General features: G+C 40.9%; 1 protein-coding gene across 4 annotated transcripts in view; it reads left to right on the plus strand.

The window, feature by feature from the left end:
* Nucleotides 1-24148, plus strand: part of cep128 (centrosomal protein 128) — a 55460-nt gene that overhangs the window by 17305 nt on the left and 14007 nt on the right. For all 4 annotated transcript variants that reach the window (XM_074615647.1, XM_074615649.1, XM_074615650.1 and 1 more), the window contains 6 exons: nucleotides 3410-3598; nucleotides 5593-6054; nucleotides 9481-9645; nucleotides 11554-11718; nucleotides 18219-18278; nucleotides 20045-20237. In XM_074615647.1, the coding sequence (XP_074471748.1) occupies nucleotides 3410-3598; nucleotides 5593-6054; nucleotides 9481-9645; nucleotides 11554-11718; nucleotides 18219-18278; nucleotides 20045-20237 (1234 nt within the window). The remainder of the gene's footprint in view (nucleotides 1-3409; nucleotides 3599-5592; nucleotides 6055-9480; nucleotides 9646-11553; nucleotides 11719-18218; nucleotides 18279-20044; nucleotides 20238-24148) is intronic.

The raw sequence follows: 24148 nt of genomic DNA on the forward strand, positions 1-24148 counted from the left end.
CAGCAGCTCTTTCTCAAACGTTCCGGATAGTGCTGCTACTGCTGCTGCTGATGCTGCAGGCTGGGCTAGCAGCTAGCCAGCTGCCAGCATTGTCGACAACAACTGACTGTCTTTGTTGCATTTTCTGAGCAGTGGACTCTGGCTCATGCATACATACCTGCCTTGACTTTGACGGTGTGTTCTAAAAAGTGAAGAAATCAATAATGTCTGTTCTAAAATGCATTTCTCAACTCCAATAGTAGTCTGATTTGTCGTGACACCCCAGGCAGCGAGAATAAAACAACTTATTTCAGCCAAACTAACTCTGCCTGTAGTTCTGCAACCCACTGACGTCAGAACTCATCAGTGGATGGTGGAAGCAAACTAGGTTGCTACAACCGGCTACAGTGATACACAGAATATTGGAAAGTATTGTGAACATTATGGACACACGACACCACAGCAATTTCGACTCTGTTAAGGAGTGTTCAGATCGAATGGACAGCAGATTTTCGCCTTGCATAACTTGCGCAAATACGGCTGCTGTGAGTGTTTTTTGGAGTATTTCGCAACTCACGAATATTCGCCCCATAACAGCCAATGGGTAACCTGACCTGTCAGATTTGTCTCACAGAACCATCTGACAAGCCGTCATTGGAAACTGTTTGGAAGGTGACTGGATGAACCATCTGTCAATCAAACTTACAAAAGCGAAATTAACTGATGGCAAAAACATCGCTCCTCTTTCAATGAACAAATACTCTCAAGTTCTAATATAACTGATGCTATTGTAGCACCTACGCTAACCTAAACTACGCCCGTAGCTGCCAGTAGCTCCTCACATGATTATTATTGGTCCGTGATCTGGCTTGCCGGAAACAAACGCATTACTTGAAGTCTGACAAGATGGATTTTCATGTGACATTTGATACCACGATTCTCACGTGATTTCGTGACATTGCGAGAATCCAGCTGCTGTGCAAGGTTAGCCAATGGGAGTACTCCTTCCGGAAAGGAAGAGGGGCTTACCTCCATAGGTACTACATACCATAGCAACGTTTATTCCCACCATCAACAATGAGCGAATTAACCACAATTGCTGCCTTTTGTGGAAGTCCAAGATACGCTGGAAATGCTATGTCTGGGTTCATAACATCATCCTTCTCCAAGCCATCTCCTTTTTTGTTCTGACTCTCTATAGTACTGATGTGAGTCGTAGAGCTCCGGGTGCCCACAGACGACGTCAATACGTTTGTCCTCCATTTCTGATTCTTGATGACGTCAGGAGAATCTCAACGCTGATAGGCTTTCACGACACAGTGTCACGCAAATGTTTCGCTCAAGTTGAAACATTCATGTCTATTCGCGTTGCCCGGCGCAAATTTGCATCTATTTGCGTCTTTGCATTGACTTTGTATGTAAAAATGTGATAAATCTGCTTTACGTTTGGTCTGAATACACCTTTACTCAGATGTTATATTTAAAATATTTTTAGCAGCTATGTTTCTAAGCAAAGGTCCTCTCTCCTTCGTTACATTACTGTATAGAGGACATTCAAGTTTAGATCTCAACGTTGTAGAGAAAATAAATCAACACCCTCCTATCACAGGAGAAATACAGATGTTAAAATATTTATGAGTTTTTCTGGTCCAATTCTTTCCATGCTCTTTCATAGTAGAAATGGACTGGAAAATCAGCAAAAGCAGCACCTTCTGTTTACCTTAAAGAATAATGATTGGAAAGAGGAAATATAAATACATATCCATTGCAATCCATATGTGTGTATGTCACATGCACTCCTTATGATGAAGAGAAGGAAACTGGTCTCAGTTTTAAAGGAAAGAGTGAAAGGAATATGTTATTTATAACTACTAAATACCTATTAAAACACCAATACAAAATACTAGGACTGTCAATCGAATAAAATATTTAATCGTGATTAATCACATGATTGTCCATGATTAATCACACATTTTTTTATCTGTTCAAAATGTACCTTAAAGGGAGATTTGTCAAGTATTTAATACTTTTATCAACATGGGAGTGGGCAAATATGCATTCTTTATGTAAATGTATGTATATATTTATTATTGGAAACCAATTAACAATAAAAAACAATGACAAATATTGTCCAGAAACCCTCACAGGTACTGCATTTAGCAAAATAAAATTAGCTCAAATCACAACATGGCAAACTCAAGCTCAACAGGCAACAACAGCTGTCAGTGTGTCAGTGTGCTGACTTGACTATGACTTGCCTCAAACTGTATGTGATTATCATAAAGTGGGCATGTCTGTAAAGGGGAGACTCGTGGGTATAGAACCTATTTTCCCCTTTGAAAATGGCCATGCCAGTTTTTCCTCACCAAGGTTTAGTGCTCTTAGCTAGTATGACAGGGTTGGTATTAATGGATTCATGAGTTTTTCTAGTTTCATATGATACCTGTATCTTCATTCTAGCTTTAAAACTGAGCCTGCTATAACCTCTGGAAGATCGACTGTGTTAATGGGTTAAAGAAATTAGTGGCGTTAAAACGAATTTGCGTTAACGAGTTATTATCGCGTTAACTTTGACAGCCCTATAAAATGCATAATGAGAAATGTTCTGAAGCTTTTTATTAATGTTACTATTTAACCCAAACAAAGCAAAGTGGTTGGATACCTATGCATGTCTTTCTCTGTTCATTTTAATTCATACTTTGTTTTATCTGTAAAGCATAGAGGGCTTTGTATCAAAGTTAAAACTCCTTAATAATGTATTTTGAATTAACTTATTAATAATAACATAACCAAATATGAAGTCAAGTAGTCTGAGCACCTTTGCAAGGTATGTTACAGCGGTTGTGCTTTAGAATAATTAACGACTGACAATTATTATTAGCTTGAAAGTCACCTCCCAGTGATTTCCATTCCATTTGAACTAAGTGAGTCACCTCCAAACTCACAGTCAGCAGCCTCACAGTCAGACAGACAGACAGACTCCCACCTGGCATACTCGACGTGACGCGAATTAATTACAAAATCATTTCTGCCCCCTTAATGAATTAGGGGAGAGAATCAAGTGCTCAATTAAATGATTAGGTTCTGAGCTACAGCAAAGTCTTTGCAAATTCCAGTCAAAGCCAGAGTATTAGAAGCAATCTGCCTTGAACAGACCTGACCATTGTCCCTTATCAGGGAGCTGAGAGCTAGCATTTTCCTATCAGCGCCAGAGCTGGTACTGCATATGTTTCTCTGCCTCTGTCTCTCTGTCACTCTTTCTCTTGCTCTCATCATTATTGTTAGAGCTCCTTTTTATACACCATCTTCCGCCTCCTCTTCATTTGTCATTCTTCATTTCCCCCTCTCCTCTCCCACCCCCTCTCCCCCACTCTCTCTCTCTCTCTCTCTCTCTCTTTCTTTTGCTCCTGCTGTCTCTTTCTCCCTCCAGGCAGCCAGGGAAAAGGAGAGCTCTCAGGCCCAGTTGAAGGCGCTGAGCCAGCAGACTGAGGCGGCCCGCAGGGAGCTCGCTGAAATCCTAGGCCGTTTGGCCCAGCGCGAAGAAGAGCTCCACCGCAAGGACGTGGAGCTGTGCGAGACCCGCCAGCGCCAGTTGTCACTGGAGCAGGAAATCCGGGAGGTATGGGCTTGAACATCAAGAAAGAAAATATCTTTTAACTCACTAGGGACACAACAAAAATACACGTTATTTATTTTGCTTATAAGAAAACAGACTTTGGGTCAGCAATGTGCATTTAGAAATCTTTAGTAGGACTGTGTATTGGCAAGAATCTGGCGATGTGATACGTATCATGATACAGGGGTAACGATTCAATATATTGCAATATATTGTGAAACTGTAAGCAAGGCGATATATTGCAATTTATTTTTTAATCTAATTTTAGAAAAACTGTCAGTATAAAGAACACACCAGAAATACACCATTTTAGAATAGGCAAAAATAACACATTTGTACTGCATGTTTTTGCCCGAATCTGCATGTGATTATCATAAAGTGGGCATGTCTGTAAAGGGGAGACTCGTGGGTACCCATAGACGCCCTTTTCATTCACATATCTTGAGGTCAGAGGTCAAGGGACCCCTTTGAAAGTGGCCATGCCAGTTTTTCCTCACCAAAATTCACAACTTTGGAGCATTATTTAGCCTCCTTCGCGACAAATTAATATGACACGGTTGGTACCAATGGATTCCATTTTTTTAGTTTCGTATGATGCCAGTATCTTCTTCACTCTAGCCCGCTACAACCTTCGAAAGATGGAATAGCGGCCGGGCCCGACGGCGGGACATAACATTTTTAAGAGGTTATTTAAAAATCAATACAATGTTTTGGAGAATCGATACAGCATCACATCACTTAATATCGCAATACTCATGTGTATCTATTTTTTCTTACACCCCTAATATTTATAATTTCTTAAAGGTATAATATGCAAGAATTAACTAAAAAACAATGTATAGGCTAATACAAAAATAATCCCACTCAATCATCACTTATGACCCATTAGAAGTGTGTGGTGGTGTCTGTTTCTGCAGAGACCCTGCCCTTTGCCTGTATTTTCTCTTTTCTTCTTCTTATTTTGCTTTACACGGGAGGCTTGTGGGCGTCTGCAAACAGCCTTTGGGCCGCAGCCAATAACAGCACGCAGGGTGTGCAGCCCGTTCAGGTGGTCAAATGCCGCCGCTGTGTCATGCTCCTCGGCTTCTGATACCGAGGCACAAGTCTCCACATACAAATTGTTCGTATTTCACGGATGAGAACAGGTTGTGTTATGTGCATGTGTTCCAGTGATCCCACAGCTCCTCTCTGTGCTGTGAGTACAGCTATGATAGGTGTGTGTCTGTCGTTTGACAAGAGCTGCGCTGAGCCGCAGACAGGAAGCCTGCATTCATTCAAAATCCGGCAACTCTGCACCTTCCAACAGGATTATGCAGAGTTGTGCGCAGTTAGTTGTATGTTTATTTCTGTTATAGAATATAACCGCCAGGAAACAATCAGAAAATAACATTTTATTTTTCTGATTCGCTGCTTTGTTCTACCTAACGCTGCTCTCTCTCTCTTCAGTCACTCTATAACACGCTCGGCCATCGCTGCTCTCTCTCCCTCTCGGCTTGTTGATCTGTGGGGGTGGGGCCAAGTTTGAATGCTGTGTGTTTAGAAACAGCAAACGACAACGGTTACATATTATACCTTTAAATTTAGAGTCCATCAGGCCGCAAGTCTAGTTTATTGATTCGAGACCAGTTAAACTTTGCTTTTCAAAAATGACAGCAGTCAGCACTGAGGTTGAATCAAACAGTGTCACACTACCACCATGAAGTATGCTGTTTGGGTGTCATGTAATGATGACGGCTTTAGTTGTCAGCAAGCATTGATGTTGTGCCAAGGTAGACATAAATCAATTCTGTTTTTCCGAAAGGCTTGTTTAGTGGTTACAAGCACATTCCCAAATCCCAGTCTAACCACAGACATGGCTGAACATTTTATTTAATTCTGTTGGCATACCAATTTGTCATGTTCAGTTTGAGGTGTTGTTGAAGTAAACAGTTAATTAAACCTTAGCTAAAGAGTCATCAAAAGAGCTTTGATCAGATTCTAACAGATCCTAACCCTAGGTGAGGGAGGCCTCAGCTGCCCTGGAGGAGGAGACTCAGCGTCTGGCCGCTGTCCAGGCAAGACTGAAGGAAGAGAACCAGAGGCTGGAAGAACGAGGTGACACCCAAGCCCGTCGTTGTCAGAGAGACCAGGACACACAGGCCGAGCTCCAGGCTGCCCTAAAGCAGATGACATCAGCCCATGCTCAGCTAGTCCAGCGGTTGGCAGAGGAGGAGAGCTCCAAGAAGAACCTGCAGAAGGGCTCCATGGAGCTACAGGTCAAGCTGACAGCAGTACAGGAGGAGCGGGCCGCACTGGGGCAGCAGCTGCAGCTCGAGAGAGAGGTGCATCAGACAGAACTGGACAATACGAAGGCGTTGATGGGGGACAGCAGGACAAAGAAGTATCGTGAAGTGCAGGACATGCTCAAGCTCTGCCGTCAGGAGCGGGATGAAATACAGGCACACCTGAAGGAGGTTAAGGTAAGCCCTTTTTATAAATATAATCAAAGTGTTTTTATCCATAAAGCAAATGTACAGTTAAAGAAAGAGTTTGAAATTTTTTGTAAATACACTTATTTGCTTTTTTGCAGAGTTAGATTATACCACTCTAACCACATCATGTCTGTACGGTAAATGTGATGCTATAGCCAGCAGCCGGTTAGCTTAGCATAAAGATTGGAAACAGCCTAGGTTGGCTCTGTCCAAAGGTAACCAAGTCTGGAACCAGTAACTTCCTGGAGTCTCAGCTGGTTGCCTTGCAGCTGGTCCCAGACAAGAAATAGTCTGCCATAGTCACCTAGGTTGTATGGATTGAATAAACGAGATATAACTTGTTAACTGATGAGCTTTAGAGCCACTGGTAGGCGAATAATCAGTATTGCAATTACACAGCCCAGTCGCCAGGAAAAAATGTTGGCATTGTACGTTTTTGCAAACAACGGATATGTGTATGTGGACGTTTCTTCTTTTCTTTTTCTTTTTTAATGTGGACATTTTTGCATTCGGGCAGCGCAAGTAATGTATTACAACGAGCAGCACGCAGCGCAAGTGACGTAGTGGATTGGCCGTTATTGAAAGTTACATGATATAATAACGAGTATAAAGAGCGAGAAAATCCACTAAGGATGGGATTGGTGGTGGATGGGTCAAACAACCAAAGGACTTTCACCCAAGAGACCGTTGTTCGTGTCCTGTGTGAAACCAAAAGTAAACGTTGAGTCTACGCTTGTTATGTAAACGATACATAAGAAAGTCCGCTATGGGTGGTTGTTATTTATTTACGCTAGTTATGTTGTTACGGTTGTTGCGTTATGTTGTTACTAGTGTTGTCTCGATAATGGAATTTCTAACTTCGATACAATACCTTGAAAAATATTGATATTCGATACCACGGGGAAAAATTGACTTCACATTGAAGGCATCATATTTTAGGTATTTATCGAAAGATAAAAAGCAGTGTGTGTGTCAGCTCACTGTCAGAGAGAAGAGAGAACAGAAAGCGCAGCTGGTACCTGTGTATCAACTGAGGAAAATGAGTAATGAAACCGTTTCAAATATTCAGTATAGATATGTATCGTTACTGCAATATTTTTGACAACACTAGTTCTTAGGTTATTATTTGAACACAAACCATGATGTTTATTTTTACCATAACCAAGTAGTTTTGTTGCCTAAACTTAACAAATGGTTTCACAACGTTAACCACGTGGTGTTGCTGCAAGCACGACTTTCACCCGGGAGACCGCTGTTTGTGTCCTCAGTGAAACCAAAAGTAAACGTTGACTTGACGCTTGTTACGTAATGTTGTTACACTTGTTACATAACTCTACGTAAGAAAGCCTGCTAAGGGCAGTTGTTCTTTACTTACACTAGTTACGTTGTTGCTGTTGTTACGTATTTATTTTAACATAAACCATGATCTTTTTTCTAACCTTAACTTTACTGCCCTTCTCGTTTGCACACCTTTGCAGATTGGATGTAGGAAATGGTCCCAAAGCATATTTTCCACGCAATGACAAATTAGGGATATAGAAAGAGGCCAACATTTTACTTCATTCTTGATGCTGTCCATGGTTCTGACAGATTTTTTATGATCTATTGCCATGAAATAAGATTTCCTTTGATATTTAATCAAATACTTTATCATATGTTATTGCTGCAGTGCAAAAAGAGCCCCCCCCAAAACAAGCCACACTGTAATTCCAACACTGGGATATACAGTAGTTGCTTTTGGACAGAGCCAGGCTAGCTGTTATCACCCTTTATGTTAACAGGCTGCTGGCTTCAGCCACATATTTATCATACAGACATGAGAGGGGTATCAATTTGAAAAATGTTGAACTATACCTTTTAAATGTACCTAAATGCCCCTCTAAAAGGCAGTGCTGAGCTCTTGATTATGTATCAGGTGTGACAAAATCTGAGAAATCTTGAGATGTCAAGGTCATAAACCAACCAAAGAGACTTTTTTTTTCTTTGCACCTAGACATGGATCACAGAGTGCCAAACTCTAATTGACATTTAGAGTATCATTGGCACGCACTTCAAATTCAGCACAGGGTAACATGCCTCAGCCGCTAAACATCTGGCATATTTCCGACTCAGCGAGACACAGACAAAATCCTCATTTAGAGTAATTTTCCTCATTGGCCGGGGCTCTGTCCTCTGAGTACGGGTGAATCGAGGATAGCTGAGCTCTTAATGGTGTGTGGTGCCCCGTGGATCCTCACGGCCATTCCAAAGCTCCAAGCGTGAATATTTAAAATGCCCGATATCAGACCTCAGAAGTCCCATCAAGGCAGTGCTGGAGATAGGGGACTCCACTTGACTTACTCCCCCAGTGCCCTACCCGCCTCCCTCCCTTCGATATCTCCAATGATGAGCCCTCATGGGTACATTGTTTCTTAAGGGGCATGGTCCTCCCTGATATGGTTGAGTTTAGCCCATTAGCGGTGCTGAATGGCATTAATATCTGACATAGCTCATTGTAATGGTGTCATTTGCGAGCGCGGTGAGGACAAGGGCGTTTGCTAGAATGTTTTAAAGTACTAGCCTACGGGTGCTGCAGATGTCCCTAAGAAGCCCACCCAATATTCACACAGCATGGCCAGAGGCCTGTGTTACGATTTTGATACAGTCAACTGTCAGAAAAAGCTTAAAATATTCTTATTTTCTTGTCCTTGTCCTCTCACTCTTGATTTCTCCTCCACTCTATCTTCTCCTCTCGCTGTCTCTCCCTGTCTTAATCCCTCTCTTACTGCCTCCCTCCAGTTCTAATTTTGCATTTTCCATCTGTTTTTCCTCTCTTCTCACTTCCAGCACTTCTGTTTTTTTTCATTATTTTTCTTTGTTTGTGTCACTCCTGTCACTCCCAGTCCTCAGTCATTGTTGTTCATTCCACTTCACTATATCTTCAGCTGTGTGTGTGATAATGTGGTCATTGTAGATAGAAAGCTTATGTCTGAGGCTGGATTTTCTTTTGCAAGTTTCAGCTGGACTGAGACATGAATTAAGGACTTAGACCATGATTTCAGAGTCTTGGGAATGGCATTTAGCCATTCTCTTGACCCAATACATGATGTTCTCTGTCTGTTTGTGCGGCACAGAATGTCATGTCAGACCTATTGTGAATTCACCCTGTACCTGCCAGATGTGACTGGGTCCACTGGCAAATTTGGCATGCTGCGCGTATGATCCACAAAGCAGCATTTATGTCAATGAAATGGCAACTTTGAAAACTTATTTGCACAATCATACTCCCAGTTTATTTTAGAGCATGAAAATCACAGAAATACAAACTGCAACTTGCTTTGAGTTGATAGTTTTGCAGCGGATAAACCATCAGTCTTTATCATCTTAAATTATTGCCCGTGTATCATGGCCTTAAACACACCCATTCTCTACTAGGCAGATGCAGCGTCAGACAAGGAGCTGTGTGGGGCGCTGCGCGTCAAGTCGGACAGGATGAAGGATGAGTGTGATAAGCTGGCAGCACAGCTGAGCACAAAAGACGAGACACACTCACTTCTCCAAAGAAAGTACCAGCTACTCAAACAGGAACTGGATGACAAAGTAAGCCCTACCTTCTTTGCCAAGTTTTTCAGCCAGAGTGACTAATACTGAATGACGTGAAACTTCCAATAAACGTCGTCATATCAGTGAAATACATCCATCATGAGCAGAAGTTTTGAAATATTTGTGCTGATTCTAATTAACCGTGAGTCCAAGGACATTGAAAGAAAAGACATTTAAATGTACAGACATGAGTGCCATCAGAAGCCGTTATATTTCCAGTTTTAATAGAAGCATGCTCTTCACTGAATGTGCAGGTTATTTGATACCATTTAATTAACACACAAGGAGAAAAACACAAGACATTTGGCTATGTAAAGATAACCAGATAATGCATCTCTAGTCTAAAAGACTGGCTTTTCATACAGCAGTCAGAAATGTTTTTTCTTTAAGGTAAACAATTTAAATAATCATCAGGGACCTCATTACAGAAACTTCCTAAGTCTGAAATCCTATCTTATCTCGGTTTAGGATGACATTCAGGATTTTTTGGTATCACAGAAACATGTTTCCTAACAGCATTTAGAAAAAAATACCATCTTGTCTTAGTGTAGGAATTTAGCTATTACAAAACCATCCTAACTTGGGGATTTCCCAAGTCAGGAATCCTAAGTTAGGACGGCATAGACCCTGTCCTAAATTCTAAATAACTGCCAAAAATGGTAACATCACTGCTCTTAAATCTGTATATCAATGACAATGAAGATGGGGAACAACATGAAAACCGACATATAATTATTTAATCCACACAATTGTGATCGACTGACACGATTATTGCCTCCATCTCTTCATAGCCATCTTTTTGTGTCCATGATAACAAGCTAGCTAGCCAATGACAAGTGAAAGCCGTTGATATTATGGCTTGTCCGTCTCAAGTAGCCTACCGGTACATTCTAATCAAAGATACAGGGCAGGCATGGCAGGACGAGTGCCGATTTGAAGAATCAAATTTACAGTTATAGTTAGGATTTCTTAAGTAAAGGTAAGATAGAATATCTGAGATAGGATAGGTCACAGCCATGAGAACTGCTCTGTAATAGGAAGATTAAGAAACGTAAGTTAAGATGGGTCAAGCAGTTAGGATATTTTTCTGTAATGAGATACCAGAACAATAGCTCCTTTGCTGGGTCAGATATGACTGCAACAGGAAGCAACATAGGCATATACAAACATTAACCTACAAAGATATTGCTTTCCTTCCTTGCTTCCTTCCATTAAGATCTAGGATGTCTGGTGAGGTCACTTGGTCATACAAACCTAAGAATGGTTCGAAAGGTTAAGTGATGCCAATTCGGCACTATTTTTAAAGGGGCTTCTTCATCAATATGTCCTCAGATGTTTTACAACAGCAGATGAAGTATTGAACCTTTATTCACTTCTCTGACAGGCCCCTGATAAGTTCTATGGGGCTCTTTGGGGATCCATGTATTGATTAAAAATCGGGTGAGTGGAGAAAAGGAGGCTCTTATTAATGCAACATGGGTGGTTTATTATCCCAGAGACAGGATAATGATCCACGGTCCCTGGGCAGCAGTGATCAGTTGGTTCCTGTGCCTCGGACATATCGATCGACTGTCCTGGTAGGGACCCTGAAACCATTGACGGTGCAGGCCAGAGAAGGAAACTTAACTATTTCTGTTTGTGTGAGAGGAAACTGAATGTCTCTCTGATGCCCCTAGGTGTGTGTCTGTCTTTCTACACATGTATTATTGAGTAAACTGTAAAAACTCTTAGAATTAATCTTGTAATAAGCAAATCTCTGTTTCTCTGCTCATTTACAGAACACCTGTTGTAATTAATGTCTTTATGCTGTGTTGTACAATTCAAATGACATAACTAAAAACACCAGACAGCGATCGCTAATTTGAATCCACAATTCCCCACTCAGCTCTCTCCCATCGTCCACAGGTCAGGTCGGGTGAGCGGAGGCGTGCTTCAGACTCAGAGTTTGCTAAGCTGGAGGAGAAGGTGTTGCGGATCGAAGCAGAGCAAGAGACAGTACTTACCGCCATGGGTGAGGAACTAGATGCAGCTTGTTGCAGCCTGGCGAAGAACGGTGAAGACAAACTACAGGTATTTTGTTTTGTTTGTTGTGCTTGTTTAAAGCTGCATTTAGCAATTTCGGCCACTGATGATGAAGCTGATATAGCATTGGCTTGTTATTGAACATGTTTGCAAACAATTGCCTATTTACACACCCAGCAGACACAGATCAACATGATCATTCCATTGGAGTTTTCCAATTTTGGTCCAATATTGACTCGTTGTTTAGCTCTGATGGTCCACCAACTCCTCAGAACTTTCCAAACCAGTTGCTTGTTTACTTTGGGTTTTGTCAGGTCATGCTGGGCAAGTAGCATGCACTCACCTTGTCTGAAATTGTTCGCTGAGAATGGTTGCATACAGTTTTACACTAGTATATGGGAAGGTTGGTGAGTGTGGTGGAAATCAACCATTCAGTATGTGTGTGGGCCGGAGTACCAAAACTGTGAGGTAAAAGCTGCATCGAGCTGCCGTCTGGCGTGGGTTTGGCACTATTAGCAACTCATTTATATTATGCAGTCATTTGACGAAGAAGTAAATGCTAATATCAATATTTAATTTCATATGTCATTTCCATTTTTAAGCTTTTAAGTGGGCAGTCTTTTGAGACCGTGAGATGAAGCCATATTAGAGGAAAAACAGAAGAGAAAACGGTCTACTTTGGTAGTTGTGTGTCTAGTTCTAATATACAATGTGTATATTTGTAAGTTCAGCTCTCAGCTCGTCTTGGTTCAAGTGTTACAGTTAAAAACTAATCCCTAAGAACATACAGACTCTTTATCTGTGAAACCTGTATCTGATCACACTAGGGCTTCAATGGACAGTTATTATTATTATTATCAATTAGGGCTGTCAAAGTTAATGCGAGAATAACGCATTGATGCAACTTCATTTTAACGCCACTAATTTCTTTAACGCATTAATGCAAACAATCTTTTGGAGGTTGTAGCGGGCTCAGTTTTAAAGCTAGAGTAAAGATACTGGTATCATAAGAAAATCTAAGAAATCCATTGGTACCAACCATGTCATACTACCTTGTCACAAAGGAGGTTAAATAACCCTCAAAACGTATGCTAAATTTTGGCGAGAAAATGGGTTTTATGGGTACCCACGAGTCTCTCCCCTTTACAGAAACTCCCACATTATGATAATCACATGCAGTTTGAGGCAAGTCATAGTCAAGTCAGCACACTGACACACTGACAGCTGTTGTTGCCAGTTCGGCTGCAGTTTGCCATGTTATGATTTGAGCATATTCTTTTCTACTAAATGCAGTACCAGTGAGGGTTTCTGGACAATATTTGTCATTGTTTTGTGTTGTTAATTGATTTCCAATAATAAATATATACATGTGTTTGCATAAAGCAAGCATATTTTCCCACTCCCATGTAAGATTATTATTACTAAATACTTGACATATCTCCCTTTAAGGTACATTTTGAACAGATAAAAAAATTTGATTATTTTGTGATTAATCACGATTAACTATGGACAATCATGCAATTAATAGCGATTAAAATTTGTAATCCTTTGACAGCCTTATTTTACACATTGCCTACAGGAAATACCCACACCCTTGCACACTAATAAACACATGGTACACACACTTACCTCCCCCTTACCCCCTACATTCTTGACACTAGTTTTCCTCTACTGCTCTAAGCTAATGAACCCAGCCAGCTCTTATCTGCTCATGACATATAGATTTCCCAATCTGGTCCAGCAGCACCGCAGCCAGACATGCAAGCCAATGCCTCGCCCCATCTGTAATCTGTCATGTTGAAAAGAAGTCAAACTCGCTAGTGATTGGCCTAATGAGGGGAATCATTAACAGTTAAGGGGTGTAAGGTTTCAGTTAACTCATGATATCCTTCTTCCTTCCTTTTAGAAGCACTAATGCAAGACGTTGTAAGACACTGTAGCGCTACATTGAAAGTTAAAGGTGCTAAATGCGAGATTGGGAGCATTTCTATTGCCTCTGCACGGTTCTCAACATGGCGATGGCTGAGCCGGTGGCACGCGGCTAACGGTGCTAACAGCACTAATAACAGCGGTCGGGGCGGTGTTATTAGCTGTAACTGCCGTACGAGAACATAAAAACACCTGTCCTCTCTACTTGCTGTTAGTCTTTGACATCTCCACCTTTTGCTTCTATCCAGACTTTGCCATCTTTACCATTTTCTCAGCGGGAGGTGAAACAAACAAACTCTAACCAAAGACACACAGTCACAGATTTACTCGCGTTCTGAAAGAGACATGTAAACCACGCAGTCACACATTTAAATTAGCAGTGGCAGACACTTGGATTCCACGGCGGTGCTGCTGAGAAAATAGTGGCATTTCTCTCTCTTCAACCCCACAGACAGCACTTTCAACTCCCTGCCTACTTGTTCTGTTTTTCAACAGTTTCACCTCCTTTTTGTCTGCCACTGCGCAGAGCTGCCTTTGATGGTTTGGGAAAGAGTAAAGCGAGCGAGAGGCAAAGAGGCATGTTATATCCTCCCACACAGTTGCACGCTCTGCCATGCGGTTGTACACTCCCTGAGATGGGGACCTCTGCACAGCAGTACTCCATTGCCGTACTTTGAGCTACCGTGGCAACAACTTGGGAAATTCGTTTTGCTTGGATCTGGTTTTGAATGACAGCTTGAGAAAGTTGCTTGACACCTCTGCAGTGACGATGTTGTTTGCCGAGGCACGGGATAGAAAGGGTCCAAAAAAATCCTGCTGTGTGCTTTCCATGTCTGTTGATCACGCATAAACACCTTGCCACGAGGGTTTACTTGAAAAAAGAAAAAAAAAAGGTTGTATTTTGTACATGTGAATTTTATGTTTGCTATGTCTTCTGGCTTTTTTGTTTTTACCTATGTAGCAGGATGGGAGTTATGGATTTGCTCTGTTTCTTTGTGTGTTAGCAGGGAGGCAGGATATCTTCCTATAAATGGATTGGCACAAAACCCTTTGTAAAGGTTGGCTGTGGGGCAAAGAAGCAATTATTTTCTTCGTATATTCCATAGGACCATATGACTTTCATCTAATAGTCATGTACCTTCAAACAGATTCATGTACACTATAGAATATTTAGCCACACTAGCAGCGTGGCTCTAGGACTGGAAATGTCTGTCGGTCAGTCCACTACTGACTGAAATATCTCAACAAATATTGGATGGATTGCCATGAAATTTGGTACAGACATTCATGGTTCTGATAATGAATTATAATTAGGGCGGTCATATAACATATTTAATCGCAATTAATTGCATGATTGTCCATGATTAAACACGTTTAATCGCAAATTAATCACATTTTTTGATCTGTTCAAAATGTACCTTAAAGGGAGATTGGTCAAGTATTTAATACTCGTATCAATATGAGAGTGGGCAAATATGCTTGCTTTATGCAAACATATGTATATATTTATTATTGAAAATCAATTAACAACACAAAACAATGACAAATATTGTCCAGAAACCCTCACAGGCACATTTAGCATAAAACAAGACTCGGTCAAAACCAAGTTTATGGCTCGACAGTGTATGGTCAGTCTGTGAATTTGTGGCTAAATTGTTATACAAATAGTCAGTGGTCATGTCTACAATGTTAAATCCAGCGGTATATGACCACTAGATCCGGGGATGACACTAGGGGTTGCGCTGCTCCACTCGACTGACTGTTCAAGCGGTGACGTACCCTATTGTGGAATGCCCCTGATTGGTCCCTGGTTTTCTGCTCGCCTTTTCAAACGGGAAACAATATGGTGGCCTGCTCGTAAACTTTCTGTTATTCCGTCTAAACAAATTCTACTTCTGAAAACATTTTAAGCGAGAAATAGGCTATACCACTGCTGAATCTCGTTTCATTTTAGAACAAGATCGCCTAGTTTGACAGCTTGGTCCAAGTTTTGTGAGCCGGCCGCGTTGCACTGGACGGGTGCATTTGCATAAAGGACTGTTCCCCGCCTTTTCATTTTGAAAGAGCAACAGCCAATTAGGAAACTCCAACACTCAGCCAATCAATCCTGTAACTTCATCACTCAGATACTCAGTGACAGACTTTTGCGTTTGTAGGGCTAACCCTCTGCGGTCCAGCCAAAAATAGGCTCAAATCACAATATGGCAGACTCAAGCCCAGGCAACAACAGCTGTCAGTGTGCTGACTTGAATATGACTTGCCCCAAAACTGCATGTGATTATCATAAAGTGGGCATCTCTGTAAAGGGGAGAGACTCATGGGTACGTAAACCAGCAAAATCCTGTGGTGGCAAATCAAAAATGTGCTAACGCACATATCTGGTAGAACACTTTGTAACATGAGCTGAGTATTTTGATTGTTTACCTTGCAATCTTCGCGCTGAAAGATAACATAATTGCTGCTGTGATAACTTTCCTAAGTTGTAAAATCCTGTGTCAGTATTGGAAACTGCTGTGCAGTGTTTGGGCCTCTGACAGGCCCTCAAATTCACCGGATATCTTATTTAAACTGGACTTCCTGCAACCTATTTCATTTAATTGGTACCTGAAGCAGCACACCCCCACCAATGCAGCCTTTTTCGTTGTTATAACGCTGAGCTGTTTTCGGTCTGAATGCTCACTTAGTCTTGTTTGAGCCATCAGTAAACAGAGGGAAAGACAAATTGTCCATTATTGGCCAAGTCAGAGAAAGCACAGCATTCTGCTTTGGATAAAACTGCCACTTTATGGTGTCCTGGAAGCCCATTGGTTAAGACGCATAACATATAACCGCAATGTCCTTTGTTGCATGTCATCCCCATCTCTTTTTCCATGTTTCCTTTCTGTATCTACACTATCACTATCTCCAGTTTTTCCAAAACCTTGTGCAGTGGTTTAAGTGCAACTCTAAGGGCTCCTGAACAGATGGGGACCTGGTTGTGTACACGGGGTTAAAATAGCAAACTAGAATACTTAAAAGTAGAATTAGAACAGGCATATCTAATATTCCATTGCAGGTACTGGCATGCACATGTGTTCATCTCCTCAGGCGAAACAAGCTGGTAATGAAGCATAGAGGGGATTGTTAACCTTTGGTGAAAAGTCCACATGTGGAGCTGGCACATCTCAACAGTTGCATAGTGTTGGCGGAGGCGTGCTCTCAACTGAGTTCCATCTAGTTATGTGACTGTGTTTATCTGTCGTTTTTTTGTCTTGTGTGTGTGTGTGTGTGTGTGTGTGTCTGTCAGTAGTCATTAGGAGTTGGCAGACAGTCAGTTTGTGTTGCTGATGCTGACGAGCTTGTCTGGGAAGGATGGAGCATACTCCCTGAGCTCATTTTTATGACACACACAACCTCTGTGTGTGCATGCACAAGTGTAGTGTCATAGGCTGTTAAACACACACACGCCAATTTAAGTTGGCAGAAGCCGTTCTTTACAAAAGTGAAAGGTTTGACAAGAGCCTGTTCTGATTTGTTTTCTTGTTGTTTGTCCATCCACATCACTATTTCTGCATTTTTATTTTTACGTTCTATAACTCCTTTTGACGTCTCTTCAAATATTTTTGTGATAGGACTGTGTTTTGGCAAGAATCTGATGATACTATACGTTTCATGATGCAGGGCTTACGATTCAATATATTGCGATTAGGGCTGTCAAAGTTATAATAATAATAATAAGGCGTTAACGCAAATTAGTTTTAACGCCACTAACTTCTTTAACACATTAACGCAACTTATGATTTTTAGTGGGCTAAATTTTGGCGAGGAAAAACTGGCATGGCCATTTTCAAAGGGATCCCTTGACCTCTGACCTCAATATATCAGAATGAGAATGGGTTCTATGGGTACCCACGAGTCTCCCCTTTACAGACATGCCCACTTTATGATAATAACATGCAGTTTTGGGCAAGTCATAGTCAAGTCAGCACACTGACACACTGACAGCTGTTGTTGCCTGTTGGGCTTGAGTTTGCCATGTTATGATTTGAGTATATTTTTTATGGTAAATGCAGTACCTGTGAGGGTTTCTGGACAATATTTGTCATTGTTTTGTGTTATTAATTGATTTCAAATAATAAATATATACATGCATTTGCATAATGTAAGCATCTTTGTCCACACCCATGTTGATTAGAGTGTTAAATACTTGACGAATCTCCCTTTAAGGTACATTTTCAACACATTAAAATGTGATTAATTTGCGATTATCCCGATTAACTATGGACAAATCATGCGATTAATCGCGATTAAATATTTTAAGTGAATGACAGCCCTAGTTGCGATATATTGTGATTTTTTTTTTTGTAATCTGATTTTAGGAAAACTGTCATAGTATAAAGAACACACCACCATTTGCATAAAGTCTGATTAAAAAAAGTTAACTTTTTTATGCAATCTGAAAAGTGGGATCTGCATTTATCACTATCCCTGTAACATCCGACATCAAAATCCTAGCTACAAAATCTCTTAGATTTGCACTCCTTTCTGATGTAGTTCTTTTTAAAGCACAGGATGTTTTTATTAATGCATGCTAAAAAAGGCAGCTCACATTTGCATTAATCTCTTTTCTGTTTTAATAGGCGATCTTCCAGAAACCTGGATTAGTGAAAGACCCCCACCGCTGGCTAGCTGAGACAAAGGTATGATCATAACATGTACTGCTTTCCTTATAAGGGATTAGTCTAAATAATCAATTAAGATAACACAAGATTAAGCATATGAGACTATTACCATGAACATCATTCTCATTCCCAGGCCTACACTATATAGAAGAATAATTAAAGACGATAGCATAAAATATATGTATTCATTGTGATTTGATCCTTGCAAACTTAAAATTATTATACCAACCACATATGGTTGCATATTTTCTTGTTAAAACCAACATTTACCGTTGCATAACCTCTCAGGAAAGATGATTTATTGTTGAGGAAACCAGTTTCCACAGCTGAGCACTGATGTGTGGTGAGAGTCAGCAGTGATCATAATGAAACCGGGAAGTTCAGGGATTTGTGGCAGAATGTTTCTCCATAATAATTATGAGGGCAAGGACAATTGTAAATTGCACCACCCTTAGAAGTTCAGTCACAGTACACTATTTCACTGGCATTCATTCCTCTAAGCCAGCATCATGGTTAACATGATGTTTAGCTTTAGTGAGGCTCTTGTAATGATGAAATTATGAAATGCAGTTTTTCTTTAGCGTGTTGCCTTCTTGCTTTTGTCTTCCTGTCTTTTGCAATACTATATGCTACTTGGCTTCTTTCCAAGACAAATCAGTTCCCATTTAGCATTGCAATGATATACTGTACAAGAGAAACATGTAATTATGGCTGTGGCGGTGATGCATCATACGTTGTTAAAATGTGTTTGCACAATTCATAGTGTTTATCGCCCTAATGTATATCTCCTGTCAGAAATGCTTTCAGAGCACTGTGCATTTACAAGAACAAAACACTAGAGAACAAGAGAGATAATTAGCTCCCTAGTTAGCAGTTTTTATGTTAGTAAAAGCTTGGTATGATTTACAGGCTTATAGAGCGCAGTTAGAATACCCATTTAACCAATCATTTGCATGGCCGTAGTAATGACCCTTTATTTATTTATATTCCCTGTTGCATTGACCGCGCGCTCCGCCCTGCTTTAACTGGGCCACTGTATATTCTCTGAGCTTTTTTCACACTCATTTTGGCTGTGCCCTTTTCTGAACTTGAGTTAAACATCACGATCTTATTGCGATGTTAAACATTTTGCGATTTATTACCTTTTTTCAACTGCAATATATGCAGTTTGTCAACATCTGCTTTATCTAATAAGATACAGTTTTCACTCTGTTCATCTCAGAGTTTTCATTCACATATCTTGAAGTGAGAGGTCAAGGAGGGGTCCCTTTGGAAATGGCCATGCCAGTTTTTCCTCGCCAAAATTAAGCGTAGATTTGGAGCGTTATTTAGCGTTCTTCCCAACAAGCTAACATTACATGGTTGGTACCAATTGATTCCTTAGTTTTCTAGTTTCATATGATACCAGTATCTTCACTTTTTAGCCGTAAGACTGAGCCTGCTACAACCTCTAAAAGACAGACTATTGACTGGGCACACCGGCAAGCTGTCTGATTAAGAGGTTAATAGTTTATATAATAAAAGATCGATAACTGACGTTAGTGTATCGATACAATATTGCAACGTAAAATATTGCGATACTATGCTGAATCGATTTTTTTCCCCCAATGCCTTGTATCAAGGTAGGAACTGAGGTATTAGTCTTAAATACTCATAGTATATTGGTGAGTTTCCCTTCCTAATGCCCTGATCCCCTTACATTTTTGTTTAAAACCTTTACTATAAGAACCCACGAAGCCCATCCTGATTCACCCCATTGATTTTGTTTTTATTTAACCAACCAGACCAAGATACGCTGGCTGTGTGAGGAGGTGCAGGAGTGCAACACAAGAGAACAGCGCTTAAGGAAGCAGCAACAACAAACCAGGGATCAGTTGAAGGCCCTCAGGCAGAGCCGGGACTCAGAGCAGATGGCTCTCCTGCAGCGCCTGGACCAGCAGGAGAAGCTGCTGCACTCCCTCAGCACTGAAAAGAGAGGTACGCAAACGGTATTTATTGATTAGAAAAATTCCTTCCTGTTGATTTCACTTAGGAGGCGAGCGAGAATGCAGTGTATGATTTGTGGGAATAGATGCGTGTGGTGTTTTTTCTTGCTTAAACCGTGGTACTATCCTCATCAAAGCAAAGCCACGCTACATCACAGCACAGCATCATGTGAAACTAATCAGGCTATGTGTCTTTTGTTAGTCAGCTAATACCTGATATTAAAAAAGCATTGGACAAGAAATCCTTTGATCTGCTGAAACGGCGTGAATACTTACCGTAGCAAGCTCTTAATGAAAATGGAATTATTCCTCGACTCTTGGACCAATAGTCCTTTTGATTGAACCTAGTCAGACACTGACTTCCTGTTTTCTTCTTTAATTCAATCACACCACCATTAAAAGCCATAACTAATTAAATGACTGCATATTACTGAAGGGTTTATGTCACAGAGTGGCTTCTGTTGTTGTAAGGAATGCTTGTTAAAATTGCTAGTCTTTGCCTGCTTCTCTGTTTCTAATGCATTCTTTTTTTTTAAACCATGCGTACCGGCCTGCTTGTTTATGATTGCAAATGTTTGAGAAAGCATCTTAATGCGTGTGAACTTTGAGAACTTCTGTGGGAAATGGACTTGTTTTTCCGGTCCAGACTTCCATTTTTGGCTGAATCTCTGCTAATGAGCTGTAACTGCCAGAGGAGGAACAACTTGTTTTTTAGCGCTCCTTCTGAACAATGCAGGGAAATGGGCCTAATTTGTGCTCCATTAACGGAGTGAAAGAGAGTTAAAAGACACAGTGAGACTACAGTAGATAGAGGGGTGTAGTTAGACATGGACAGGGAGATGGAAGACTGTGCACAGAGACAATCAACTGTCCCATCTTTTCATTCTGTTTTTCAGTTATTGTGGTAGCATTGTACCATTCAGATAAGCCATCTGATGTTACAGCTTCATCTCTGGACCCCCCTTTGTAAACACAGTTCACTCTATCTTTAGACCCAATAAGCCTTGACAGAAGTCGTCTCTTCTGTCTCCGGTGCAGGCAGAAGCACTGATATGGTGTCTTTATAATTAGACCTGTGTGCCACAACAGCTACAAGAGCTGCTTATTTTGAATTGAAAGCGTGCAAATTGAGATTTTATCAACTGTGCTTTAAGTATGGATTCTCTCCTATTATTGCAGAGCAAAACAAGGCAAATCCTTTCCACGCATGAATATGTACATTATGATGAGCAGTAATGACATGATGCATCGAAGTGTGGCTAATTATATCTAAGTTTGCCTGTCTGCATCACAACTGATTGTTGTTTTTTTTATGCCATTCATATTATCATATAACGGGAAATTGTATTCTCCCAAGATTTATTTTCCTTATGCCTACTTGTCTGCTCATCTCAGTAGATTAACTGTTAATGCCAGCACTCTGCAGAACCCTTGTGTGATATACAGTAATTGTCTCACAGTGAATTTATTACTGTCAGATTGAGGTAGCAGTCTGTGTATTTTCCATCAGAGATTTAATTTCTCTCTCCATTGGCCTTTCCCTCTAAAACAGTTATGCACTGTATGTGAAGATGACCTTAGTTCTCTAGTATTATAGGACCTACCTTAAATTTTAGGAGATATGTGACTGGGTGTGAGCATAGACTGTATATATAGATGGACGACACGTCTCCACTTCCTCCCACTGTACAAAAGTGAAGCCAAAATATCTCGGATACGGGACCGGCCATCTTGCGCTTTTGACGTCATTTGGTGCCAGAGTCTGCACAGTAGTGATGGGGTAGCTGGAGCCACAGCATCGAGGTCACGACCACACACGCCCGAACCAATTATGAGCCGAGCACGGCCGCAGCTTGTTCGCGAGAGAGAATCACAGCTGTCAAACAAGACGTCTCACCCCGTTTTTATAGCATCAAATAACTATTTAAAACCGAACTAAGAACTAGAGATGTGACCGGTTAATAAACTTGTGACAACACTGGTGTTACCGATTACACCAGACATTTTACAAGAGAAGATGACGCTCAATATCTATAGCGCGCTTACTTTGATCTTTACCGCTATATGGCTGTTGTCCAGTCAAGCTTTCGCTGCGGGACTGCAGATTTCCACCTGGTGCTGCTCCGCTGCGCACACCGGCTGTTCGCACACATCACTCCGTCGTTCACACGCCGATTGCCTCATTAACATAATGGTTTCCTTATAACATCGGGTTTAAATCCGATATATTGCCAGTCACTTTTGCTTTTCGCTTTGACACCAAATCCTCCGCCAACGTCTTGTCTGTGAACTCTCTCTCTCGTCCCGTGTGTGTGAAATTGGACTCCTGCTACTCTGTGCTGAGACTCCGTACGGAGCAGACACTTTGACTTTCACTTTGTAGCGTTGGCGTCCGACTATGTATTGAAAACATAGGGCTGATACGCAAAAATGTACTAAATGGGTTTTATTTATATGAAAAAATCAAAATGATGGTGGGGCGGTTGGGGTGTAATGTAATCGGTGTGTGCCTGAACACCGTGTAAACACCAGTAACCCCGACTACCGTGGCAAGCCTAATAAGAACTACCTACAATGACCGAAACCATCTTTGGGAACACTTTATATGATGTGTACTTTGACTTTTTAGTTTGGCTCATGTCCCATCCACTAACATTGAGAAGGCGGCCTTTATGACCTATACTGCAGCCAGCCACCAGGGGGCGATTGAGATGTTTTGGCCTCACTTTTGGGGAGCTGTCATATCGTCCATCTTTATAAACAGTATATGGTCAGCGAAGAGAACTTTGGCAGCAACAGTGGACTGCCACTACAACCTCTCTTCTGCCCACTTCAAGGTAGATTTAAACAGGCTAGCTAAACCCAGAGGATGAGACACTGTATTCCATAGCCAGAAATTAGGCTAAGTATAATAATTAATTGGATATTGAACTGGGGGAACACCCAATGAGACAGAGGGCGAGGCAAACGGGAAAGGAACAATCCCAGCAAGAAGTTTGCAGACACATTTATATAGACTGTTATGCTTTCAGTAAAGTGACATCGGTGTGTTATTGTGTATGTGTCAGTAGAGAAATTCTCGCAGTATGAAAGAATTGTTTCTGATTCTCAGTTCTTATTGGCCGCGTCGTGTTTGAAGCCGTCGTAAATGGTGCGACAGTTAATTTAAACAATACACTCTTCCAAAATCAACACAGAAGTTGGCACAATAAGTATTTGCTATTGGAAGAATAATACTCTATGATTATACTTCATAATGATTACTACAAATGAAATGTTTTTGAACATTTTCTTTATTTTTATTATTCCCGTAATGTTGCCACCATTTAATTAAAACAGTTAGCACAAAGCTTATTCTGCTCGGCATAATGCCCAGCGGAGTAAACTTGTGGCATTTGCTTAACAACGCTCTATTGTTAAATGAAATCAGAGTTATTCCTTTGATTCAACACCTCATTAAGCAAACAATCAGTGATTGTAATTAAAAACAATTTGGTGTTGCAATTAACAACAAACACAAGCAGAGTTGGTCTTTCCTCCACCTGTTTGGGTAAAAATAATCCACGAGCAGCAAACTGTGTTTGAAGCAGTCTAACATATTGGGATGAGTAGCATTCATCACATGACCAAACCACTGTTATTTTTTTTTCTCGGTTATACTGGGAGGCTACTTTGTCATACCTCATTGATTGAAATTGGCAAAACTGATCATTGTGGGATGGCCCAGTTAACACTCTGAGACCCACAATAGACCTGTTTTACAGGGGGAGATGGCAGGTCAACAGCAGATGTCACATAGAAGTGGTGTACATCATCTGAAAGCTGGGAACCTGAAGATTAATTTGAGATGCAGCTCAGCACTGTGTGTCAAGTTGTTCTAGTCATATGTCAGAAATAAACATT

The sequence above is a fragment of the Sebastes fasciatus genome, chromosome 18, assembly GCF_043250625.1.
Source record: "Sebastes fasciatus isolate fSebFas1 chromosome 18, fSebFas1.pri, whole genome shotgun sequence".
In the NCBI taxonomy this organism is placed as follows: Eukaryota; Metazoa; Chordata; class Actinopteri; order Perciformes; family Sebastidae; genus Sebastes; species Sebastes fasciatus.